The 19,679-nt window shown below is 41.6% G+C and overlaps 3 protein-coding genes across 3 annotated transcripts; 2 read left to right on the top strand and 1 right to left on the bottom strand.

Annotated features, from left to right (window-relative positions):
* Nucleotides 1-4,102: 4,102 nt before the first annotated feature.
* Nucleotides 4,103-12,200, bottom strand: dhrs3b (dehydrogenase/reductase (SDR family) member 3b). Its single transcript, XM_063909812.1, has 6 exons — nt 11,529-12,200; nt 6,577-6,720; nt 6,140-6,259; nt 5,469-5,707; nt 4,933-5,058; nt 4,103-4,852 (listed from the first exon to the last, which is right to left on the bottom strand). Exons 1-6 carry the CDS (start codon nt 11,721-11,723, stop codon nt 4,768-4,770), a joined length of 909 nt encoding a protein of 302 aa, XP_063765882.1. The 5' UTR covers nt 11,724-12,200; the 3' UTR covers nt 4,103-4,767.
* Nucleotides 12,201-14,683: 2,483 nt separating this feature from the next.
* aadacl4 (arylacetamide deacetylase-like 4) lies at nt 14,684-17,172 on the top strand. Its single transcript, XM_063911942.1, has 4 exons — nt 14,684-14,885; nt 15,292-15,517; nt 16,226-16,289; nt 16,389-17,172. The coding sequence occupies exons 1-4, from the start codon at nt 14,709-14,711 to the stop codon at nt 17,170-17,172; spliced, it is 1,251 nt and encodes a 416-aa protein (XP_063768012.1). The 5' UTR covers nt 14,684-14,708.
* Nucleotides 17,173-17,675: 503 nt separating this feature from the next.
* cfap107 (cilia and flagella associated protein 107) lies at nt 17,676-19,405 on the top strand. Its single transcript, XM_063911729.1, has 4 exons — nt 17,676-17,786; nt 18,279-18,389; nt 18,748-18,916; nt 19,161-19,405. Exons 1-4 carry the CDS (start codon nt 17,676-17,678, stop codon nt 19,403-19,405), a joined length of 636 nt encoding a protein of 211 aa, XP_063767799.1.
* Nucleotides 19,406-19,679: the final 274 nt, after the last annotated feature.

Genomic DNA, 19,679 nt, shown 5'->3' with positions numbered 1-19,679 from the left:
ATGTACTCAATAATTCATTAGCAGATTGAAGCTAATTTCTTACATTTATCTTCCCTGTGTGTGTTTGTGTGTTTGAGGGCTGACACCCTCTGAGCCTGCTGCTCCTTTTGACCTTTAACACCACAGTGTATAATAACTCTTACTGTCTGACAGGTCAACTGAGGCGTCACGGCTGGCCCCTTGCTGTGGGTTAGGGCTGAGCCTTTTTGTCATATTACGCACCCTGTGATGGATGAACCCGGCAACACACTGGCGAGAGGGCTAACTGCGTTGTTCACAGAAAGAGGATAAGGAGTTGTAACAAATAACACCCCGCTGAACTCCACTCCACTACCTTCTTGTAGTCCCCTGGCTCCAGGCTCTTTCGGCTATCCCCTTCCAACAGCGTTTTCTGGTTCACAAAGCACAAAGACTTATGAGGTTTATTGCAGGTAATAGTCCATTGCTCACTAAGCCAGTGTCTGAGTCCACTTGTATCTAGTGTGTTACTGCAAAGTAAGGGAGGTGTCTATTAGGAGCTTAAGTGCGAATGTGGAAAGATCTGTTGTGTTTTGGTCGACACAGCTGACAGAAATGATGGTATTTTTAAAAGTATAGTAGTAGTTCAAGATATCAATTGATTGTGAAGTAAAAATGGCCATGAAGTGTTTTTGGAAACACATTTATCATATGGAGCATCAAGCTTCAAAGTCACAGTGCACCATCTGCCAGGAAACTGGGAGTCAGAGGATCTGTGAGTGTATGTGAGGTGAATAACGACAGAATCCTGCACTGCCTGACGTTTTACATGCGTTCAGCACCACTGCACAAAGAGCCAAATGGACTGCAGATCCAGGCTCCTATAATGTATTTAATGGATCATTGGAGGCTGACTTTCCAGCTAGCTGTGTTGGGATTACAAATGCTTGGACAGCATATAGGAAAAACAAACTCAGATTTGTTGCTCTCCTTTAAAATAGGCTATAGAAGAGGGTTCAATAGCCAGGGTGCAGAATAGATTCATTATGAGTTATAAACATTTAAAAAGGACCTATTATGCTTATTTCCAGGTTCCTAATTGCATTTTGTACCTCTTCTGTGACTGTGCTGCAGCACTTCTTTTCACCCTCTGTCTGGAACTAGAGCCCTGATAGGTTAGCTGGCCGACTCTGTTGTTGGTCGACTGCTTAGAGATGTGTCAGAAATGTTTTGCCCCTTAGCCAATCATGTGAAATGTGTTGAGTATTAGCCAATAAGCGCAAGTTTTACAAAGTGATGAGTCCAATCGAGGCAGTTCAGGCGGGGGGGGTGGAGTGTGTGGGAGTGAAACTCCCTGTGGAGGGAACTTTCAAAAAAACAAAATAGGGCCTCTCTTAGACAAACTTGCATAAAAATATCCCATTGGTATCGAAGTGATGATCATGTTTCTCTACACTGAAATAACTTGAAAACTTTTTATCATGTTTTAAAACCATGGTACAATCCTAAATAAAACTGAACTGTTCAGCATAGACACATGGGAATGTAGTCACAGCTGAGACAGCGCTCTATGTTTTCTCCCCATGTGACTAAACCTTTAGCCCTCTGCTTCCACCTGCGCCTGGTCAGTCACCCTGGAGTTGAAGGCCTACAGCAAGGAAAGGGCTTTCCAAGCCCCCTTTGATTTATTCAGTATTTGGCTAACCTTGCTCTGAACCTTCCCCATGAGATTTCAAGCCGTTTCAGCCCTCCTCTTCCAGCATACAAGAACTACATGCCTCCTCGACCTAGTTCCATCCCAACATGTTTCTTCCCCCTCTGCTTTCGCAACAGCTCACTCAGAGAATGAGAAACAGGCCCTTGAAGGAGGCTCGGGTTCACTCTCGGCAGATTCGTCCCCCCCCTCCCCACCCAGTGAGGGTCACCTACTGATCACAATGTGCGGCCCTATCGTGAGTGCACAGGGGGGCATTTATGGTTTGCAGGGATTCAAATGAATGTTTATGAGGCTTGTCTAGCAGCCAAAGGGCAGGCACTATCCCAGCTTTTACAGCCACTCTCATGGGTTTACTTTCTGTTGTGAGTTTCTGCTTTGACTTGTGCTCAGTTATGGGGTGTCTCTCTGTGTGTCTGGATCTGTGATCTCCAAATCCTCTGTTGTGTGGTTGAAGTTTTACTCTCAGGGCAGCAGGGGGAACGTTCCTTGTCTTTGTACTCTGTGCGTGTTTGTTTTACAGAGTTTTAGGACCACATGGAATTCACTTTCGTCTTTCAAGTTTACTTTTTAATTTTACTTGTGTCCCCTTAATGTGGGCTGGTTTCGCGTACTTCAATACCTGCATTTATTGTCACGCTGCATATATTCTCTTCCAAGCTAGTTTTGGCTTCATGATTAACTTCAATGCAAAGGGAGGAAACAGCATGGCCTACAGATAAGCCCACATTTGCGCTCCGTTGCATTTTCACTGAACATTGCTCTTTGCTCTGATCTAAATATACTAGTTATAGTCTCAGGGGGAACAATCACAGAATCTCAGTAAGCAAACAGAAGAAATAAAATGATAAGGTCTGTAGATAAGAAGGTGCTTTGTTTGTTCTTATGAGAAGTCATCACTTTAATCATAATATCATTTTAATTTGTGAGCACAAATGGATGGAATATTATACATAGCACTATAATTATATGCAGTGGAAAATCTACAAGCTACATTTATATTTGTTTCTGTTTCAAGCCCTGGTGTGCATTTTTGGTTTATTTGTATATTTTAGAAGTCTTCCCATGAGATTAAGAAAAAAGCAACTAAGTGTGGTATTTTCCGTTTTACCACAGCTTTTATATTGCCACTTTTGCAACATAAAAAACCTCACTGTGGTCAGATTTGAGCTTCATTTCATTAAACATTAATGAGTTACAATTCAGCATCTACCATCTGTGAGGGTGGAAGAGAGCACAACCCCCCCCTAACCTTATTAGTTATTTTACTGCAGCTCATAATCCCTAATGGCCTCTTGTTTGTGTGGAAGTGATATAAACTGAGCTTTTCATTTTGCTTTCATTCAGGTTTTGATCTCTCTGTTGGTCTAATCTTTATTTCTTAGAATGACCTTCATGCAGGGTACAGCTAACTAAACTGAAAAGAAGTCATAACAGCCAGGAAAACTGTTTATTATAGGGATTGCTTTGTCTGGTAAAAGACATTTTGAGGAAAGTAGATGGTCCTCACACTGGTGTTCTTGTTGCTAATTTACTGTTATTAAATTACTGGGTTTGTTGTGGTTCCACTTTCAGGTCTGTCCTTGGTTGTACAACATTACATCTTATCTAACAGTCATTGACAAACAACCACAAACACACCATAATAAAATGCACTGAAATGAAGTACAGCCACCAGTATGAAGGGTACAGACCTTTTTGAGTTTAGTAATACACCAATTCAACACTGGTCAAACAGTCAAGCCTTAAAAATTATAATTGGGCCCCTTTAGGCACTATGGTGAAATGGAAAGAGACATTTAAACACATCCCTGCAATTGACAAAGTTAAGTGTGCAAAGTGCTGATAAGGCTTTTTCAACTCAAAGCATAAATTAACAATTTGAACAATACGCATCTTGCTTGGACATAGGCACATCAATACTGATGAATGCAAATAAGCCCATACCCAAAATGGCAAACTATGCATTTATAAACTCTGCTTTAAGTGTAGCTTTCAAACAGGCAGTTTGAATCATGCTTTTTGTAATTCTTAAATAATATCCTTAAACATTATGAATTTACACAGCTCCCTCACTCTGTTTTGAGCTTAAAGCTTGGAACATGCTCAACATCATATGCAATAAAACAAAAGAGGCTCCATATTGGCCCTTTTTTTCTGGGGTATTAGCCTCCGGGCTAGCGCTAATACAAATCACATTTATATGATCTACTACCATACAAGTGTAGCAGTTGCAGACAGGGTTGTTTGAGTGTTAGCCAAGCTAACATAAACCAACTGTGATACGGTCATCTTTTTACATAAGTTTACTTTGAACTTTCATAATTAAGGCCTTGATATGACTGCTGTTCTTTCAGGGCTCAACAGTCTCTCTGCATGTCTACATTCAATGAATGTGTTTCAGAACATACTGGACACGTGAGGATGAGGTCCTGACCGACTTGTTTTGAGTTTATTATTTTTATGCAGTATTACATCATTCCCCCTTTAACATTTTCCGTCAGCGGAAAACAGTCAAGAACACACATGACCCCTCCTAGCATATGTTTTATGTTTTGACAACATCGTCTGTCACAGTCACTGATCTCATGCTTGTTATAAATCAAAGGTGTTATCACACTGCCATGGAAGTCAAAACCCAGACACAAAACAGTCTGTACCTCCCAAGTGTTCAGTTTTTCTATCTTCATCATGCATAAAGAAATACAGTGCATCTCTAAAACTCCATTTTATTATCTTGTTTTGATTTAAACACATATTAAAAGGAGAATAAAAAAGGAGTGTAAAAACAGTCTAAAACATGTGTCAAAAAAACTCCCAGAGAAACTACTGGTACAGACCATGCATGGCTTATGTTCAAAGTGAGGCATTCAGTCCTTCATACTATACACATAGGCACACACTCAAACAAATGAGGCATGGTTATATCCTGCAGTTCATCTTAATTCTACCTGCAGAAGCAACCACCTTGCATGTCCCCTAAGTCTTCACACTATCACAGGGCATCTTCCACTTCCAGATGTCTTAAGGTCCATATTCCCTTCATTACACCCCAAAGCTGTTGCGGTCTCTCGCACATTGAGTGCTATCCAGGTTCATGTCCTCCCTTTGAAAGTGTTCATGCAGGTGTAACTCCCAGAAAACTTGTGGATTTCTTCAAGTGCAACTTGTGGCATGAAGCTGAAAAAACAGGGATGCAGTGTTAATCATGGAACAACATAAAATAAAACTAAAAATATGTTAAATTGTACTTTGTTTACCTTTTTAAAAAGACAAGGGCATGCATAGTCCAGGGCAAATAGAGAAAGGCCTTGTCAGCTCTCACTGCATCCACAGTCCTCTGGGCAACTATCTCTGGTTTGAGAGGAGGAAAGAGCTGGGGAAACCTAAGAAAAATAATATAGCATTTTTGAGAAAAAAAGTTGATATTTCTGACCACACATTTATTTTAAAGTTGAAACAGAGCAAAAATGCAGATTTGACTGCAAAGCAAATGTTTATCCCACCGGCTGAGCTAGATGAAAAATCAGACGCACCATGCATATCTGTAAATAGCAAATTGCACAGCAATATATATCATGGTCAAGTAATTTCCCTAATGGAAAAGTAATACGAAACCAACTGTTAGAAGCATATATCCTGTAGGGAATACCAATGAACAAAATCCAGCCCTTCAACAGTTGTTCAGATATTTCGGATAGGATGAAAACTGACTGACCTAAGGATCGACAGTGCTTTCCCAAGAACCACAATGCTAGTACTGGTAAAATTAGAATAGCATAGCCTCTTTATATACCTGACTCTCATGCCCTGGAACATCTCGGTGTTAGTGTGGAAAGGAAGCACGGTGGTGCAGCCAACGCCGGGACAGTCCAGCATGCCTAGTGTCAGACTCTCCATGAACGCCAGCGATGATGCCTTAGAGGTGCTGTAGTCTATGGCTCCAGGGATGGGAGACTGGGACAGGATGGAGTTTATGCACACTACGTGTCCGTGCTGCAGCTCCAGCATCCGAGGGAGGAAGGCTTTTGTAGTCTGGGATAAGAAAAAGAAGAAAGGGAGAATTAAGACAAGGTGGAAGGAAGCGTGGAAATAAAAGGCGTAATATATTCAGCAGAGCAAAAGAAGAGCAGACAAGAGAAACAGGCCCTCAGTCACAGATTACATTTCCATTTAGTTGATAATTGTATTTCTGTTGGCATATGATAAAGGCTTTTGATCTCTTTTCAAAATAGAAATGCCATGAGTTTCAAAATCCTTCTGAGGTTTCAAGGGCTGAAAAAACAATTTGGAAATACCCCACTTAACCTGCCATAATAGCGGTCATGATTGACAAGTCTGGGGGTGCCTACTGTATGAAATGCCATGCTATAACCAAAATATGAAAATGATAAGGGTAATCTGCTATGAGGAATTCCCCTACTCCTGCATGCAAGCTGCTTCTGCTTAAGTCTCTGCAAGTCTTACCCAGAACTGTCCCATGGTGTTGATGTGTTGGGATTTCAGAAGGGCGTCGTCATCGCTGTCTATCAGACTTTTGCCGTGCACCACAGCTGCATTGTTCACTAATATCGTAACATCCCCCACCTGAGATTTAAAAAGAACATCAACAAAAAAAGAACACTGTAATCATAGATTGTATGCGTTTTCTGTCTTTTTTCATGAGATGATACACTTGTGCTGCACCAGAGCTGTCAGCAATATTCCCCGCTCTTATACAGATATTTCAGATGAAGTGTAATCTATACGCCAGATGGGAGACAGAGCTGGGAGCCAATATACAATATACAGATGATGCACAAAGGCATCACAAAGAAGCATTTTATCATGTGTTTAACCATGTGCAAACAACATTTCTCTTTGTGCAAGTAGCAATTTCTTTGTGTATAAAAAAGCTGGTGTACCTTTTCTCTAACCACCTTGGCTTGCTTGTAAACTTCTTCCCGATTGGCCACATCACACAGGAAGTAATGGCACTCGGTTCCTGAGAGAGAGATCTCTTCTGCTGCTTCTTTAAGGCACTTTTCTGTTCGGCCCCACAAGATAACCTAGCAAACAAGAACATGTTTAAAGGTTAGAAACTGAAATGTGAGTCATTGAAAATGTGCTAGGATGTTAAGCAAACCAAGTGGCCTGTTGTTTAAAAGTGGAAAAAAAAGGGATGTTTTTACTGTCAGTCATCAACAACATGTATGCTTTGCACAATTTTTTTGGCAATGAGCCTTCATGTAACTGTGGACATCTTTGAGCAGAAATGCTCTTTTCATTCAGAGAACAGAGAGGTTGTTTACACTCCAACAAATAGTTTTTGAGCAAGATTAAAGGCTTGGGGGTTGCTGTGTGAATGAATTGTCTCTTCATCCACCCGGAGACTAAATGAAGGCCCGGTCATTTGAGCAGGGAACATGGGGTTGCATGAAGGTGGGGGACTAGTGATTGGGCAATTAGATCTGTCAGTCTCTGGGGTCAGGGAAAGGTAATGAAATCAGGGGGTGAGCCCTCCTCATCTCTCAAACACAAATTCTCAAAGAGATTACACGGCCTGTTGGGCAGATGAGCCCCGTCATTTCTGGTCAGGGAGTCTGAAAACAGTACGTGTGTGAGTGCTGAGGACGCCAGTGTGGGATTTGGCTGGTCGCCCGTGACCGAGGTTAATATTTGAGCAAAAAGTCCTCTGGAAAGTGATATTGTGTATGTGAGAGACAAAACGACAGTGTGTGTGTTTTCATACACACACAAAAGAGTGTGTATCTTGCCTTTCGCATGGATTCAATAGCTATAAATGATGGCATGTCATCTGCAGCAAGAAACCTATCATCCTGCTGTAACAAGAGACTATTAGTTAATGCTAAACTTTTCAAATTAAGTCAACAATGTTTAAAGCCTAAAATAACATATTCACAATGAACAATGTGAAGCTAAACAAACACAACCCTTTGAAACCACCAAATAACTGTGTTGCTATTTATCTTAATACCTTGTTTGTGTGTCAATGACTGTTCGATGGTAATAATGGCCTAAGCAAACATACATTCTGACACTGTTAAGCTACAGAAAATAAAAAAAACGTTTACAGTCTAGTAAATGATCCTTATTTCTTTATCCAATATGAAGCATTAAAGTGGACCCCCCTGTGAGTGGCCCTTGTTTGAGTTACTCTTGATTGGGTTTTTTGTTTGCTTCATTTGCAAGCCCATTTGAGCAATCAGTCAAGGCAGACAGGGCTTGATAAATAACTGAAAGCTTTTAATAGGATTTGAGCCCTACAAACAAAGCTGACAGTTCTCATTAAAAGTCAGCACTCAAACTGTGCTCTCCTGCTAAAATGTTATTTAATTAATTAGGTTTATCACCCGTCACAACACACAGGACCCTCAGAACAAACAAGCATTGGCCAAATTGCAATCTTGATAGAAACCGTAAGAAAACAAGTATTTTATTGACCTTGCACAAGCCCCCTTTGGCTATCACTGATAAAGCAGCCATAACTAGGCATGCCTAACATTACATAACGTCAACCCTTGCTGTAAGTAAAGGCTTTCTAATTAATGTGGCAAGGCTTGAAACAGGAGACCGAGTGGAGATGCCATTCAATACTGGTTGTGGTGTACCTCTCCGTGTCCCCAGTAGCTCCAGCTGAATCACAGTGATACTCTATCTCTCAGGTCTGAATGTATGGGTTGGTATGAACCCTCCTTTTCACACCCATTGTATGGGCCAGCAGAGAGGCGGCACACATAGGGGGCAGCAGGAGTTCAGGAGGCAGTCGCCTGCCGCTGTCTAATTACTGCGGAGACAGCAAGGTCAGTTGCAGGGCAATACCCAGCTGGGAGCATTGGGCTTCCCGCCTCCAGCACAACACACACACGCACGCCCCCCCTCCTCCCTGAACAAACCTGTTGTCAGTGCCATGGTTTGGTTCATCTTCCTCGCAGTGATGTAATGTCTCTTTATGTAATGTTTACAACCACATAAAAGTCAATGATCTCTGCAAACGCTTTCTTCTAAAGTTGTTGTCTGAGAAATACTTTGAGCTTTGAAGAAATAGACTGTCAACTATTTACTGGCCTTGTTCTGAAAGCCCTCTCGCAGAGCTCTGAACTTGGATGCCGTGTTTGAAAATACTTTTGCTCTCTGGTTTATTGTTTCAGAGCTTTGTTCTGCAACGGTTCCCCCCTAACAGCGCACAAGAAGACCTGGCTCCCCCCAGAGTCCCAGGCTTTCAATCTCGCCGGATTTTTTTCCTCAACGCTGTAGTTAGTCTTCCTCACACCGTGAAAACACCAAAAGCCCAGGCAGAGGGAAGAGGAAATTCCGGCTGCCAATCACAAAGGGGCTCAAACTGGGGTTAACGCAAGTTCGCAGAGGTTAGCCCTTTTCATAATTACCGTCCTATTTCCTCTTAGCATCTCCTTAGGCAGGGAGTGATTGTCATACACATTACCACAGGTGTTGTTTTCAAAGCCTTCACACCTAGATAATACCCAACAATGGGGTGCTGAAAAGGATGGTGACATCCTTTGTTGTGCAGCTGCAAAGTAAAGCTTTTAAAACCCACTGGTTTCTCCTTGCTAGTTCCCCAAGGACATAGTATTGAAAGACGGGGGGGGGGGGGGGCAGTTAGTGTTTCATTGAGCTTTTAGCAATGTTTTCAAGCTGCTTAAATTGCATCCGAGATGTGGCGCTTGTGTCACACATGTACAGATAATTACAACCTGCAGCTCTCAGCTGAGATGCTCAGTGCTTTCTACCGGGGAAATTACCCCAGCTTTTCTCCATGTGTAGTGATAATTCCCTTCTGAGTTGATCAAAAATATAACTACTCTGTATTAACACGTTATTGCTTAAGGGACACCAGCGGGCACATCAGGCACTCAGCTGTGTAATGTTCACCCACAGGATTGGTAGACAAACCATAGCTGGGAACGATGATGGGAACAGAGGTTAGCATGACCTGCAGGGACTGTCTATGTAGCCACTGGAGCATTTCAGGCCCAAGTGACGGCTCCTTATTAGTGGGGTGAGGGATGGGGAAGAGTGGGGTGAAACGGGAGGGTGCATGGTTTCCACCAGTTGGGTGATTCTCTGAATTGGCAGGATTGGATGACTTACTTTTTCACCTATTTAAGAATACCTATTAAAAAGAATATGCAAAAATGGCATCCAATAGATTAGTCAAAACTGAGATTTAGGGTATAAGGGGTTTTGTAATATCCTTACTAGAGAAACTCAGTTTAACAGATATGTTGATGAAATCATCTACTTGAAAGGTCAACCAAATCTTAAGAGGTTGGGTCGACAAAGAATTTCTTTCGTCGAGGATAGCCCTGATGACAATGCACTTGTATTAGACTTATACAAGACAATGTGATCTGATTGTCCCTTTTTTTGGAGGTTTCTTTTTGCTCAATTAGTATTGCATACACTCCATAAATGGCATTTCATGTCCTCATGCTATGCCTGAAAACAAAACCTAATCTGGTTTTTATTAGGAAGCATTGCGGGGCCTTTTTTCTTGTGTTGTGATATGTTGCCAAAGTTTACAACACTGCAAAGACTCCTAAAAAATGGAAAGAAAACTATGATAGGGTCATAGTGGGGGGGTTTTATGTGGCTTTGAAGCCGTTTCAGTGAGACTTTGCACACACACACACACACACACACACACACACACACACACACACACACACACACACACACACACACACACACACACACACACACACACACACACACAAACAGTCAATTCCTTAAACACAGCCTAAATCCTTCGATTAAAAACGTTCATGCCATGCCAGTCATACCATTATCACACAGACCTTTAGCACAATGAATGTCAGCTCATTACTGCCCTTAATCACACCGATCAGCCATAAAGACTGCCCGGTCCTGCCCTCTGGTTGACCAAAGCTGTTGTGCAATACTTGAACCAAAATTGAGGGCAATGCCTCCAGTCTCACTGGACCCACTGGCCTACTTAGGGGTCATGATCCTAGCTTTCATAGAACAACAACAAGACACTTGGGGCAAGGTGGGCAGCACTGACAGGGCTACCTAAGGGTAATGGGTGTGTGGGGCCGAATTACTACTGCTGCTGGAAGCATTACCAATACATACTACCATCAACATAACCTTGAGATCAGAGACATTACTTAGGGACAAGTGGAAGAAGCCATGTGGATGCAGTGGTGTTAAGTAACTAAATACATTTACTCAAGTACAGTACTTAAGTACCTGTACTTGATTATTTCTATTTTTTGCTACTTTGTACTTCTATTTAAGTACAGTTCAGAGGTGGGAAGTGTAGTTACTCAACTAAATGTAATTAATATCATAAGTTACTTTTAAGTTAATAAGTTGAGATGTGTATGAATGTTGGGGAAATATGAACAAAACAGAAACATGACTTTAGTTACACCTGGAGTAACATTCACAAGCTACCCTGCAGTTGAAGTCATTCAAAGTAGCTGCACCTTTACCAGCTTTGATATCACTTTAATGCATCAATAATTATAGACAAAACCTATTGAATATGATTCTGAAATGGGCCAATCTTCAAAATAAGTAATTTTACTTTTGGTACTTAAAGTACATTTTAATGCTTATCCTTTTTTACTTTTACTTGAGTAACATTTTGAATGCAGGACTTTTACTTGTAACAGATTGTTCCTACACTCTGGCACTTCTACTTTTACTTTTGATCAAGTGCAAAATCTGAGTATTTCTTCCACCTCCGTCAATTACTATTGCTGCTGGAAGCATAACCAATACAAACTACATGCAACAACTTTCATAGCTGATAAATGACAGGAGAAGAAGAAATATAGACTCAACAAGTTGTCTAGATAAAAATTACCTTTCTGGCCCCCTGCTTGGCAAACTCATTAGCCAGGTGACGACCGATGCCTCGTCCCCCACCGGTGATCAATACCACCTCCTTGGTCAGGTCCTTCCTTCTGTTTGGCAACAGCGAAAACAAACTTGCTCTGACTATATAATAGAGCATTTGAAGCGGGAAAAGACACATACGACACGCGTTCTTCAAATCCATCTCGAAAAGAGCTCGCTGGCAGCCGATGAGTAGCCTATAATGTTTACGCTACAAGTTTACGTGCACTTCTGGTGTCCTCCCAACAGTGCGATTTATGAGCAAGTGTGTCAGCTTGCAAAGACTCTCATTTGCAGCATCAGAAACTCTTGCATGAGTAATCCACTGGCGACAAAAAACGGTTTGACTTCAAGGAGCTCTGACATGACAGTCTACATGCATCACGCTCTGGAAATTAACGAGTGATCCGTCATTACGCCTGTCAACCACTGTTAGAGACGCTCTAACGTGAGAGTCCAGGCTGCGGTCCGTGGAGTGCGCTACTGAAACCGCTGGGCTTTGGAGTTGTGTTTCTGTCCTGTCCTCTTCTGCTTTATATATTACCGCCTCTGCCCTGGCTTCGCTATACTTCTACTAGTGAAAGGACCTGGATGAACCTAAAGGGGAGGTTTGTATGGGCATTAATCCTGATTGACATGTTAAGTGGGGATGCATATTTTTGCTCCAGCGCCAGTCTGCCCCTGAGTGGTTGCGTACTTGCCTCTTCCCCCACCCCCTTTATCTGTGTACAGAGGTGCTTCTCAATCTGTGGTCCGGGGCCCCCCAGTGGTCACACCACAGCGTCCCAGGTGGGTGCCCAATCTTGTTTGGGAAAGTTTATTAACTTGTGGAAAAACGAAAAGGTTGTAATCACTGTTTCACTGATAGCTATTCAACCACACTATTCTTATGTAAGAGCACCAGCTAATCCAGCCCTCCCATTAATTAAGGGAAACACATAAACAAACAAACAATTAATCAGTTAAGCATTTAGCAAACACACAGCTGAGAAACCTGACAATGGCAACCATAACACTGACCCCCCCCCTTAAATAAGTACCCAAAGTAGAGTAGATAGATGGATAGACATGGATTCTTTCAAAAACATATACATGAACTGATACATGTTTCATGTGCTTACCTTTAACTTGGGGAATCTTTGTTTAAGCTAAATCTCATTATGACCAACACATCTGCTCCATCCTTTCTGTCAAGCTTCAATATTCTGATGCCTAGCAACACATGTACAAGTAAAGGTTAAAGATTCAATGTACCAAGAGCTCACATAATGGCATGGCACCTTTTTTCACATGTTTATTTTCATTTAAAGGGGCCCTACAACATGTCTATTTTAATTCAAAGGGGCCCTATTATGTTCATGTTTAAGTTTGATTGTATTTTGTGTCTCTACTGTGATATGTCTCCATGCTTTAATGTTCATAAATATCTTTATTTTTCTCGTACTGCCTATGCTGAAGCACCTCTTTTCAACCTCTGTCTGAAACCAGAGCTCAGTCAGCTCTGATATATGTGCCGTAGTCTATCACGTATGTCTTTATGCCAATAGAAGCAAGAGGGTAACAGAGTGATGACATCATGTTACGGAAGCCAACAAAGGAGTCCAGTGGAGTGAACTTTGGGATTTTAGTTTTTGTCGACCATTTACTTGCACAACAACCTATTTAACATACTACAGGAAAGGGAAATCCCTAAAAGTATAATAGGGCCCCTGTAATAGTTCACAAAATTGATGTGTCCCTGCATTTGCATTGGGTTCCTATGTGCGAAGTTACATCATTTTTTTCATCCCAATTTCTTGAGGTAACATATAGAATTTTGCAGGGGACTATATTTTAATGTGACAGTGCAATTTGAGAAATAGTTCAGCCCAAGTCTCAGAGGCTTGGCTTGGTGACAAACAGAAAGCCGCCTGAATACCTCTAAAACAAATCATATGAATTCATGAGCCTCAGACAAGATTCCAGTCTGTGATTTTTGGCCCTAGCACTGGGATTTTTTACTGAGTATCGCTGAATGCAGGGCTTTTTTCAGCAACTGTGGATGGGTTTAAAAAGAAGCCTCACAATGGTTGCTTTGTGCCGGGCTCAGCTACTTAGGGAAGGCACAGAGGCTCTCGTGGGCTGCGAAAAACTCCAAGACAGCACGACTCCAGATGCTGTCTTCATTTTGGGAAATTTAAAAGATTTCCAAAATGTGAACCGAAAGTGAAGCTGCACTGGAAGCGTATACCAAAGTATTCTTTCTCAGCTAAAAAGCTAAAATCAAGTTAGTGGATTATGGAAAAATATAATACATTACAGTGGGTGGAAAATGGGTTTAGGCTGTAATGCAAGAATGTAAATAATATATACAGCCGCGATTAATTTAGAAACCACTTCAGCATTATAATTTCTTTTATTTTATTATGTATAGGTATGTCTTTGAGTGAAAACGTGTTTTAAAAACTTTTTTTTTTATTGTATTCTATAAACTACTGGCAATTTTTCTCTCTGTTGGAATCCAACAGACACTGGAATGGCTCCCATACATGTAGAGATAAGGATTTAAGAAAAATGTGGACTGGTCTCTTATTTTTTCCGGAGCTGTATATTCCAGAAGTGCTGTTTATTTATACTCATGCTATCACTGCCATCTACAGATCAGCTGTGAAAGTTCAGATAAGGGTGTTCTCTCTTTGCCTTCACTGGGAGCATCTATAAAAAAAAAATTCTTTAGATACCACACAATGAAAATACCACTCTAAGCCTAGTGCAGCTGTAAGATTACCTCGATACCAGGGGCATGAAAAAAGCCCCAACAACCAAAGAACCTTGAACTAATATTAGAAAAGATTATTACTTATGGGTACCAGAGAAATGTACTATGCGTAATCACAAAAATGTTGTGTTTACATATAAAATACAGTGCAAAATACCATATGATACAACTTGTGGAAATATGTAATTACTTTGACTACACATCCATACAAGATGGGGAAGAATATAATTATTATTTTACCGGGCAACAGGAAGTCAAACATCATTAAGTGAAACCAAGGTCAAAATGCATTGCACGCAGATGTGGGAGGGGTGGAGAAAAGGCTGAAAGCAGGTAGATAAAACATTTACTCCTAATGACTTACCTTCAGCAGAGCAGACCAACAACACCATGGACATCGGCACAGCAATTTTAATAATTGGCTTCGCTGCTCTTGTTGCAGCCTTCCTCCTTCTGGTAATTGGACTTGTGTACTCCGAGCTGATGAATTCAGACATTCCTCATGGGGTTGCAAATAGTGGCAAACTGCACATGGTTCATGGCTTGTTTGTTGGCATAGCAATTGTGGTGAGTATCTACGGCATCTAGGAAAATGTTAATGCTGATTATTTGTATGCTCTGTTCATGTTTTGTATGTTTAAAAAAAAAAAAGAAATACACTTAATCCTTAGTGTAAAGGAAATGACTCGTTGTGTTCAATAGAAAAAATATACTCTTTTAGGCTGTTTTCAAAGATGGCTGTCCTTTCTGTGTCCTCCAGCAGCTGATAAAGCTCACATCAGAGAAATTTTAGATAAGATATCAAGTCTAACAAAGGTGCAAAAAAGGCAAGGTCATGTGTTCCCTTTCTTTGATGTTGTCACGGTAAATACGGTCTCTCGGACAGAATAACTTTCACTTCGACTTTATCTATCATGAACACAGATTTTGATTTGTATTTGAAACACAAGTCTGTGGTACCTTTCTCCTAAAGGGTCGTATCCTACATCGCCTGGGTGTTTGTCATCAGATCAGCTTTCTCCGATGGTTTGTGGCTTGTTTTCTGACTCGCTTAAATCCAGTTCCTGTGGGCCTCCGAGTGAAGGATATGAAGTTTTCTGATGTCCCGGTTCGAGTCTATGAACCCACAACAGTGTGTGACGGCTTGAGGAGAGGTCTTGTGTATTTCCCTGGAGGAGGATGGGTATTGGGAAATATAAGTAAGCAACGTTAAAATAATCAATTTAAGTCATACTGCAGAATGATACTCTTTTATGTGCATTAAATCCTTCATTTGTATAAATGACATGACCTTAAAGCTATATCCACATAAATAATCAAGAGTTGGTGCAGTATTTCTGAACTTAAATGAACTTTCATAGCATCAGCATACAAATGTTTTTTTTATTTATGCGTGTGTTGTTGAGACTGAGAACATCAATTAAAGGATTTTTGAATATATTTGCAGATAAAGTTCCCCTCTTGTTTATTAATTTAAACTGTTTATTTTACATTTGGCTCAGGAACTGAACCTTAAAATAATGAATGTTGATATTATTGTTGGAAAAAGGTTGCAGTCTCTACCACAAAACGTGGATTGCTTATCTTTAATGTACTGTGTTTTAATTTTCCAGGTGCTGGATACTTAATATGTTAGACAGTTTGATCCCTTATTTTAATTATGTTATGTCTGGAATGAAACCAGAAATGTAAAACTGAAAGTTCAATAAAACAGAAAGTTGTAAACTGAGTAAATACTTAGGTAATATAATAACCACCCTTTTTACGTGAACATAGCACTTTCCATTATTAACATCACAATATGCTCTCTGAATACACAATGTTGTTAGAGAAAAATACAAAGGTTGCTATATTCTGGCTTCAGCACTAGCATTTATTATGCTAAATGTGATGCTAATTCTCCACAGATTCTGTCGATGAAGTCTGTCGGCACATCGCCAAGGAGTCCAACACGACGGTGGTTTCTGTTGGGTACTTACACTTTTCAATTCACATAAATACTCAGAAAAAATCTTTCCAAGAGCAGCAACTCAGCATATTATCCCCCCACTTTCATCTTACCCCTCTCAGGTACCGATTAGCCCCTGAGAACAGGTACCCTGCCCAGCTGGACGACTGTGAGACAGCAACATGTCACTTCCTGTCTGTGGCCGATGCAGAGTTTAGCGTGGACCCTCGCAGAGTTGCAGTGGGAGGGGACAGCACTGGGGCTAACCTGGCAGCCGCGCTGTGCCAAAGGCTGGCGAGGAGAGAGATCGGACATCTGCTGTTCCCCTGCGCTCAGGTCCTCATCTACCCAGCCCTGCAGATGGCAGATTTCAACCTGCCCTCATACCAGCAAAATCATGCTGTGCCCATATTGTTTCGTGGCCGTATGGCGTTCTACTTCCTGCAGTACCTCAATGGGGACATGTCTCTGTGCCAGGACATTTTGGAAGGCATCCATGTCCCAAATGAGCTCAAACCACGATATGAGGAGTGGCTCTCCCCTTCTAATCTTCCTGCGGAGTTCCTTGCGCGAGGTTACGATAAGCACCCAACCCCACAGTATGATGGGCAGGTGTATCATGCAATGAAAGCTGGTTTGGAACACGAGGTTTCTCCTTTACTTGCGGAGGACGCTGACATTCAGAAAACACCTCCCACCCTTATCCTCACCTGTGAGTATGATGTCCTGAGGGATGATGGGTATCTGTATAGGAAACGACTACTGGACTTGGAAAAGGATGTGACTTGGTGCCATGTGACCGGAGGTTTTCATGGCATGGTTAACTTCTTCAACCAGGGCTGGCTCAGCTTTCCCTCTGCAGTGCAAGTACTGGATAGTGTTGTGGATTACATGAAACAACTGTGAAAAGCATGTAGTTTATTCTACTTTTTATTTTGTTTTATTTTATAAATAAACAAATCTTGCCTCGAGTGACAAATTTCTCTTCTTCATTAAAGTATAGAGTTCAAAGAAGACTAAACACTCCACACAAATCGATAAACAAAACTTGTTAATACCCAAAACAAATCAAGTAGCCTGAAGACAAACAGTCTGAAAACAACTTCTGGCACCGTTTTAACAATTTAGAGTGTTAAAAAGTGAAATGTCATGCCCTAGTCATAAGAAATGCGTCTTCTTTCAACAGAGATGTAAGACATCTCCTACTCGCTTCCAGGATACCCTGCTTGCCTCTCTTTCAGTGTTTGCTGTATCCATAGCAACAGAGCTCTTCTATTTCCCTCCACGGCCTATTCCATCATGGGGCCAGGTGAATGCACCTACATGCTATCTGTTTGACTAGTTAACCATGTTCTAACAGCTAAGACTACGGATTTCCCTTGTTGGGTGCATTTGGCTCCAGGTAAAACATGAAGCAAACTAGGATATCGCAGGATAAATGGTCCCAAACCGGCTGGAGGATAGAGCAGAAGTATGCAAACAAAGTGCTGTTAGGCAACTGGGCGGAAGACAGATTTCAGGTATGCATGAATTTTGTAGCTCATGTCATTTCAGTTTGATGTCAGTGTCTGAATAAGACAATCTGATTTAATCAACTTCAATTGAATGTGAGAATAAAAACTATGCTGCTATTTTTGCTGTGAATCTGCAAACATAATGCAATACTACTGGCAGCTTGCCAAGGGTTTTGTAGCACCTCAGTTGGTAGTCTAATCTATAGCTGAGTGATTAGGCAGCCTCAGTTCAGCTACCTCAGCACAGCCTCCTGGTGGGAGAGGCTAGAGCTGGGGACTAATTGCATCGACGTGAGGTTTGGCCAAGGATCTGAGAGGAGAAATGACTGAAGAAACACTGTACAACAGTGCGGATCGATAGTGAGGTGTGAGCTTTGCTGATCGCTGCGCTGGGCTCAGCGATCAGTCCCTGTTTATATATATATATATATATATACATACATATCCCCCACCTCCTCAGTCCTCTTTTGCGTTGTCTGTTTATTCTGTCCGACACAGTTCACTCGAGAGCCACAGACAGCCAGCAGCACATATCGCGCAGACCACCGCCCCCACTGGGACTTCAGGCCAGACGTCTCTGTGAGGAGATCTGCCCTGCTCAGAGCTGAGGTCAGCCTTTACCCACTCATTCACGGCATTAACACCAATTGAATGCCTGTCAGAACCCTGTGAGTCAGGGCTTTCTTCTCTACATTGTGGCCACTTCTGCATAATATTGACGGCCCAGATAAAGGCCTGTGATAAAACTCTTTATGAAAGCAGGTTTCTGGTCAGACTCAGCAGCCGTGAAAAATGTGTAAAATCATCAGTTTTATCGGGCACTTAAAGGCTACTTAGAGCAATTTGCTTCTGTCACATGTTGAGCTTTTGAAGATTATTGTAAAAGCACAGGTCATGCCCTTTAGAATCTTTATCCAGTGAAAGCTAATGTATATGTGTGTCGAGATTGCTCTGTAATTTCTTCCAGGGGCTTCCGTCCAAGATGCTATTTGACCACCATGTCCCACCATCCTCTCATTACTTGGTCACGCACTATGGAGAAAGCTACCAGCACACCAATGCTTTGCCCAGTCTGCGTCCAGGGCATCCAGACAGCTTGACATGGAAGCTGGAGAGGGTTAACCGGCCAATCTCTGGTAAAACATTTTTTTTTTTAAAGTGCCACAACTGCTGAAAGGTGCATATTATATTTACAGTTATTGTATTGAAAACCATGCTTCACTTTATTAAATTTTGTACGGACAAATCACATCAGCAGTGCATGAACAATAAAACTTAGGTGGCCCCAGATGCCTTTTTTATGGTTCCAGGTCAGTCACCAGTGTAATTAATGGCCGCAGTAACATGGCAGTTAACTTTCTCTTCTGTGTACGCTTACAGCCCTTCCAACCAACACTGGCCCGCCGCGGTCCACAAAGCACCGTTTGGAAAAGCAGCAGTCACACCTCCCGTCGCTTACTGTGTATGGGTCAGCATACCAGAGGCACCCACTTAGTGCCTTCTGCCAGAGTCGCTTTGCCAGGGTTTCACGTATGCTCTCCAGCCACCTGCACGCAGCCAATCACAACAACAAGGACCTGGATCTGAGGCGACACTCATTACTGCAAATCCCAGATCATTGTTAGAGTCAACTTCAACAATCACGACAGGCTTAGAGAATATGCTGGGACTCTTGAATTGCTTTACACGCTGCATTTTAATTTAAAAGTCCTGTTGAAAGTGCTGTGTGTTCCCTATTTTGTGTTAGTCAGCTGCATGAAAACACTGAACAGAGCAAACCATTCGGGAAATCAAGAGGAATTAAAACAATTAAACATGATTTTCATTTTGACCCTGTAAAGACTGCTGTGGGTTACTGTGTATTGTGTGGTGAGTAGTCTTTATGAGTGTTTATTTAAA

Source organism: Eleginops maclovinus, chromosome 20 (genome assembly GCF_036324505.1).
Source record: "Eleginops maclovinus isolate JMC-PN-2008 ecotype Puerto Natales chromosome 20, JC_Emac_rtc_rv5, whole genome shotgun sequence".
NCBI lineage: Eukaryota > Metazoa > Chordata > Actinopteri > Perciformes > Eleginopidae > Eleginops > Eleginops maclovinus.
This window is presented reverse-complemented; position numbering and strand designations above follow the sequence as displayed.

Bases quoted from the DNA above. Each gene is read 5' to 3' on its own strand.
- cfap107 (XM_063911729.1), top strand. From the start codon at position 17,676: ATGAAGCAAACTAGGATATCGCAGGATAAATGGTCCCAAACCGGCTGG. The intron at 18,390-18,747 runs GTCAGCCTTTAC...AATTTCTTCCAG, and splicing joins CTGCCCTGCTCAGAGCTGAG to GGGCTTCCGTCCAAGATGCT. The intron at 18,917-19,160 runs GTAAAACATTTT...GTACGCTTACAG, and splicing joins GGTTAACCGGCCAATCTCTG to CCCTTCCAACCAACACTGGC.
- dhrs3b (XM_063909812.1), bottom strand. From the start codon at position 11,723: ATGGATTTGAAGAACGCGTGTCGTATGTGTCTTTTCCCGCTTCAAATG. The intron at 6,721-11,528 runs GTAATTTTTATC...CTTGTTTGCTAG, and splicing joins CCAAGCAGGGGGCCAGAAAG to GTTATCTTGTGGGGCCGAAC. The intron at 5,708-6,139 runs GTAAGACTTGCA...TTCTTATCCCAG, and splicing joins ACACCATGGGACAGTTCTGG to ACTACAAAAGCCTTCCTCCC.
- aadacl4 (XM_063911942.1), top strand. From the start codon at position 14,709: ATGGACATCGGCACAGCAATTTTAATAATTGGCTTCGCTGCTCTTGTT. The intron at 14,886-15,291 runs GTGAGTATCTAC...TTTCTCCTAAAG, and splicing joins TTGTTGGCATAGCAATTGTG to GGTCGTATCCTACATCGCCT. The intron at 16,290-16,388 runs GTACTTACACTT...TACCCCTCTCAG, and splicing joins ACGACGGTGGTTTCTGTTGG to GTACCGATTAGCCCCTGAGA.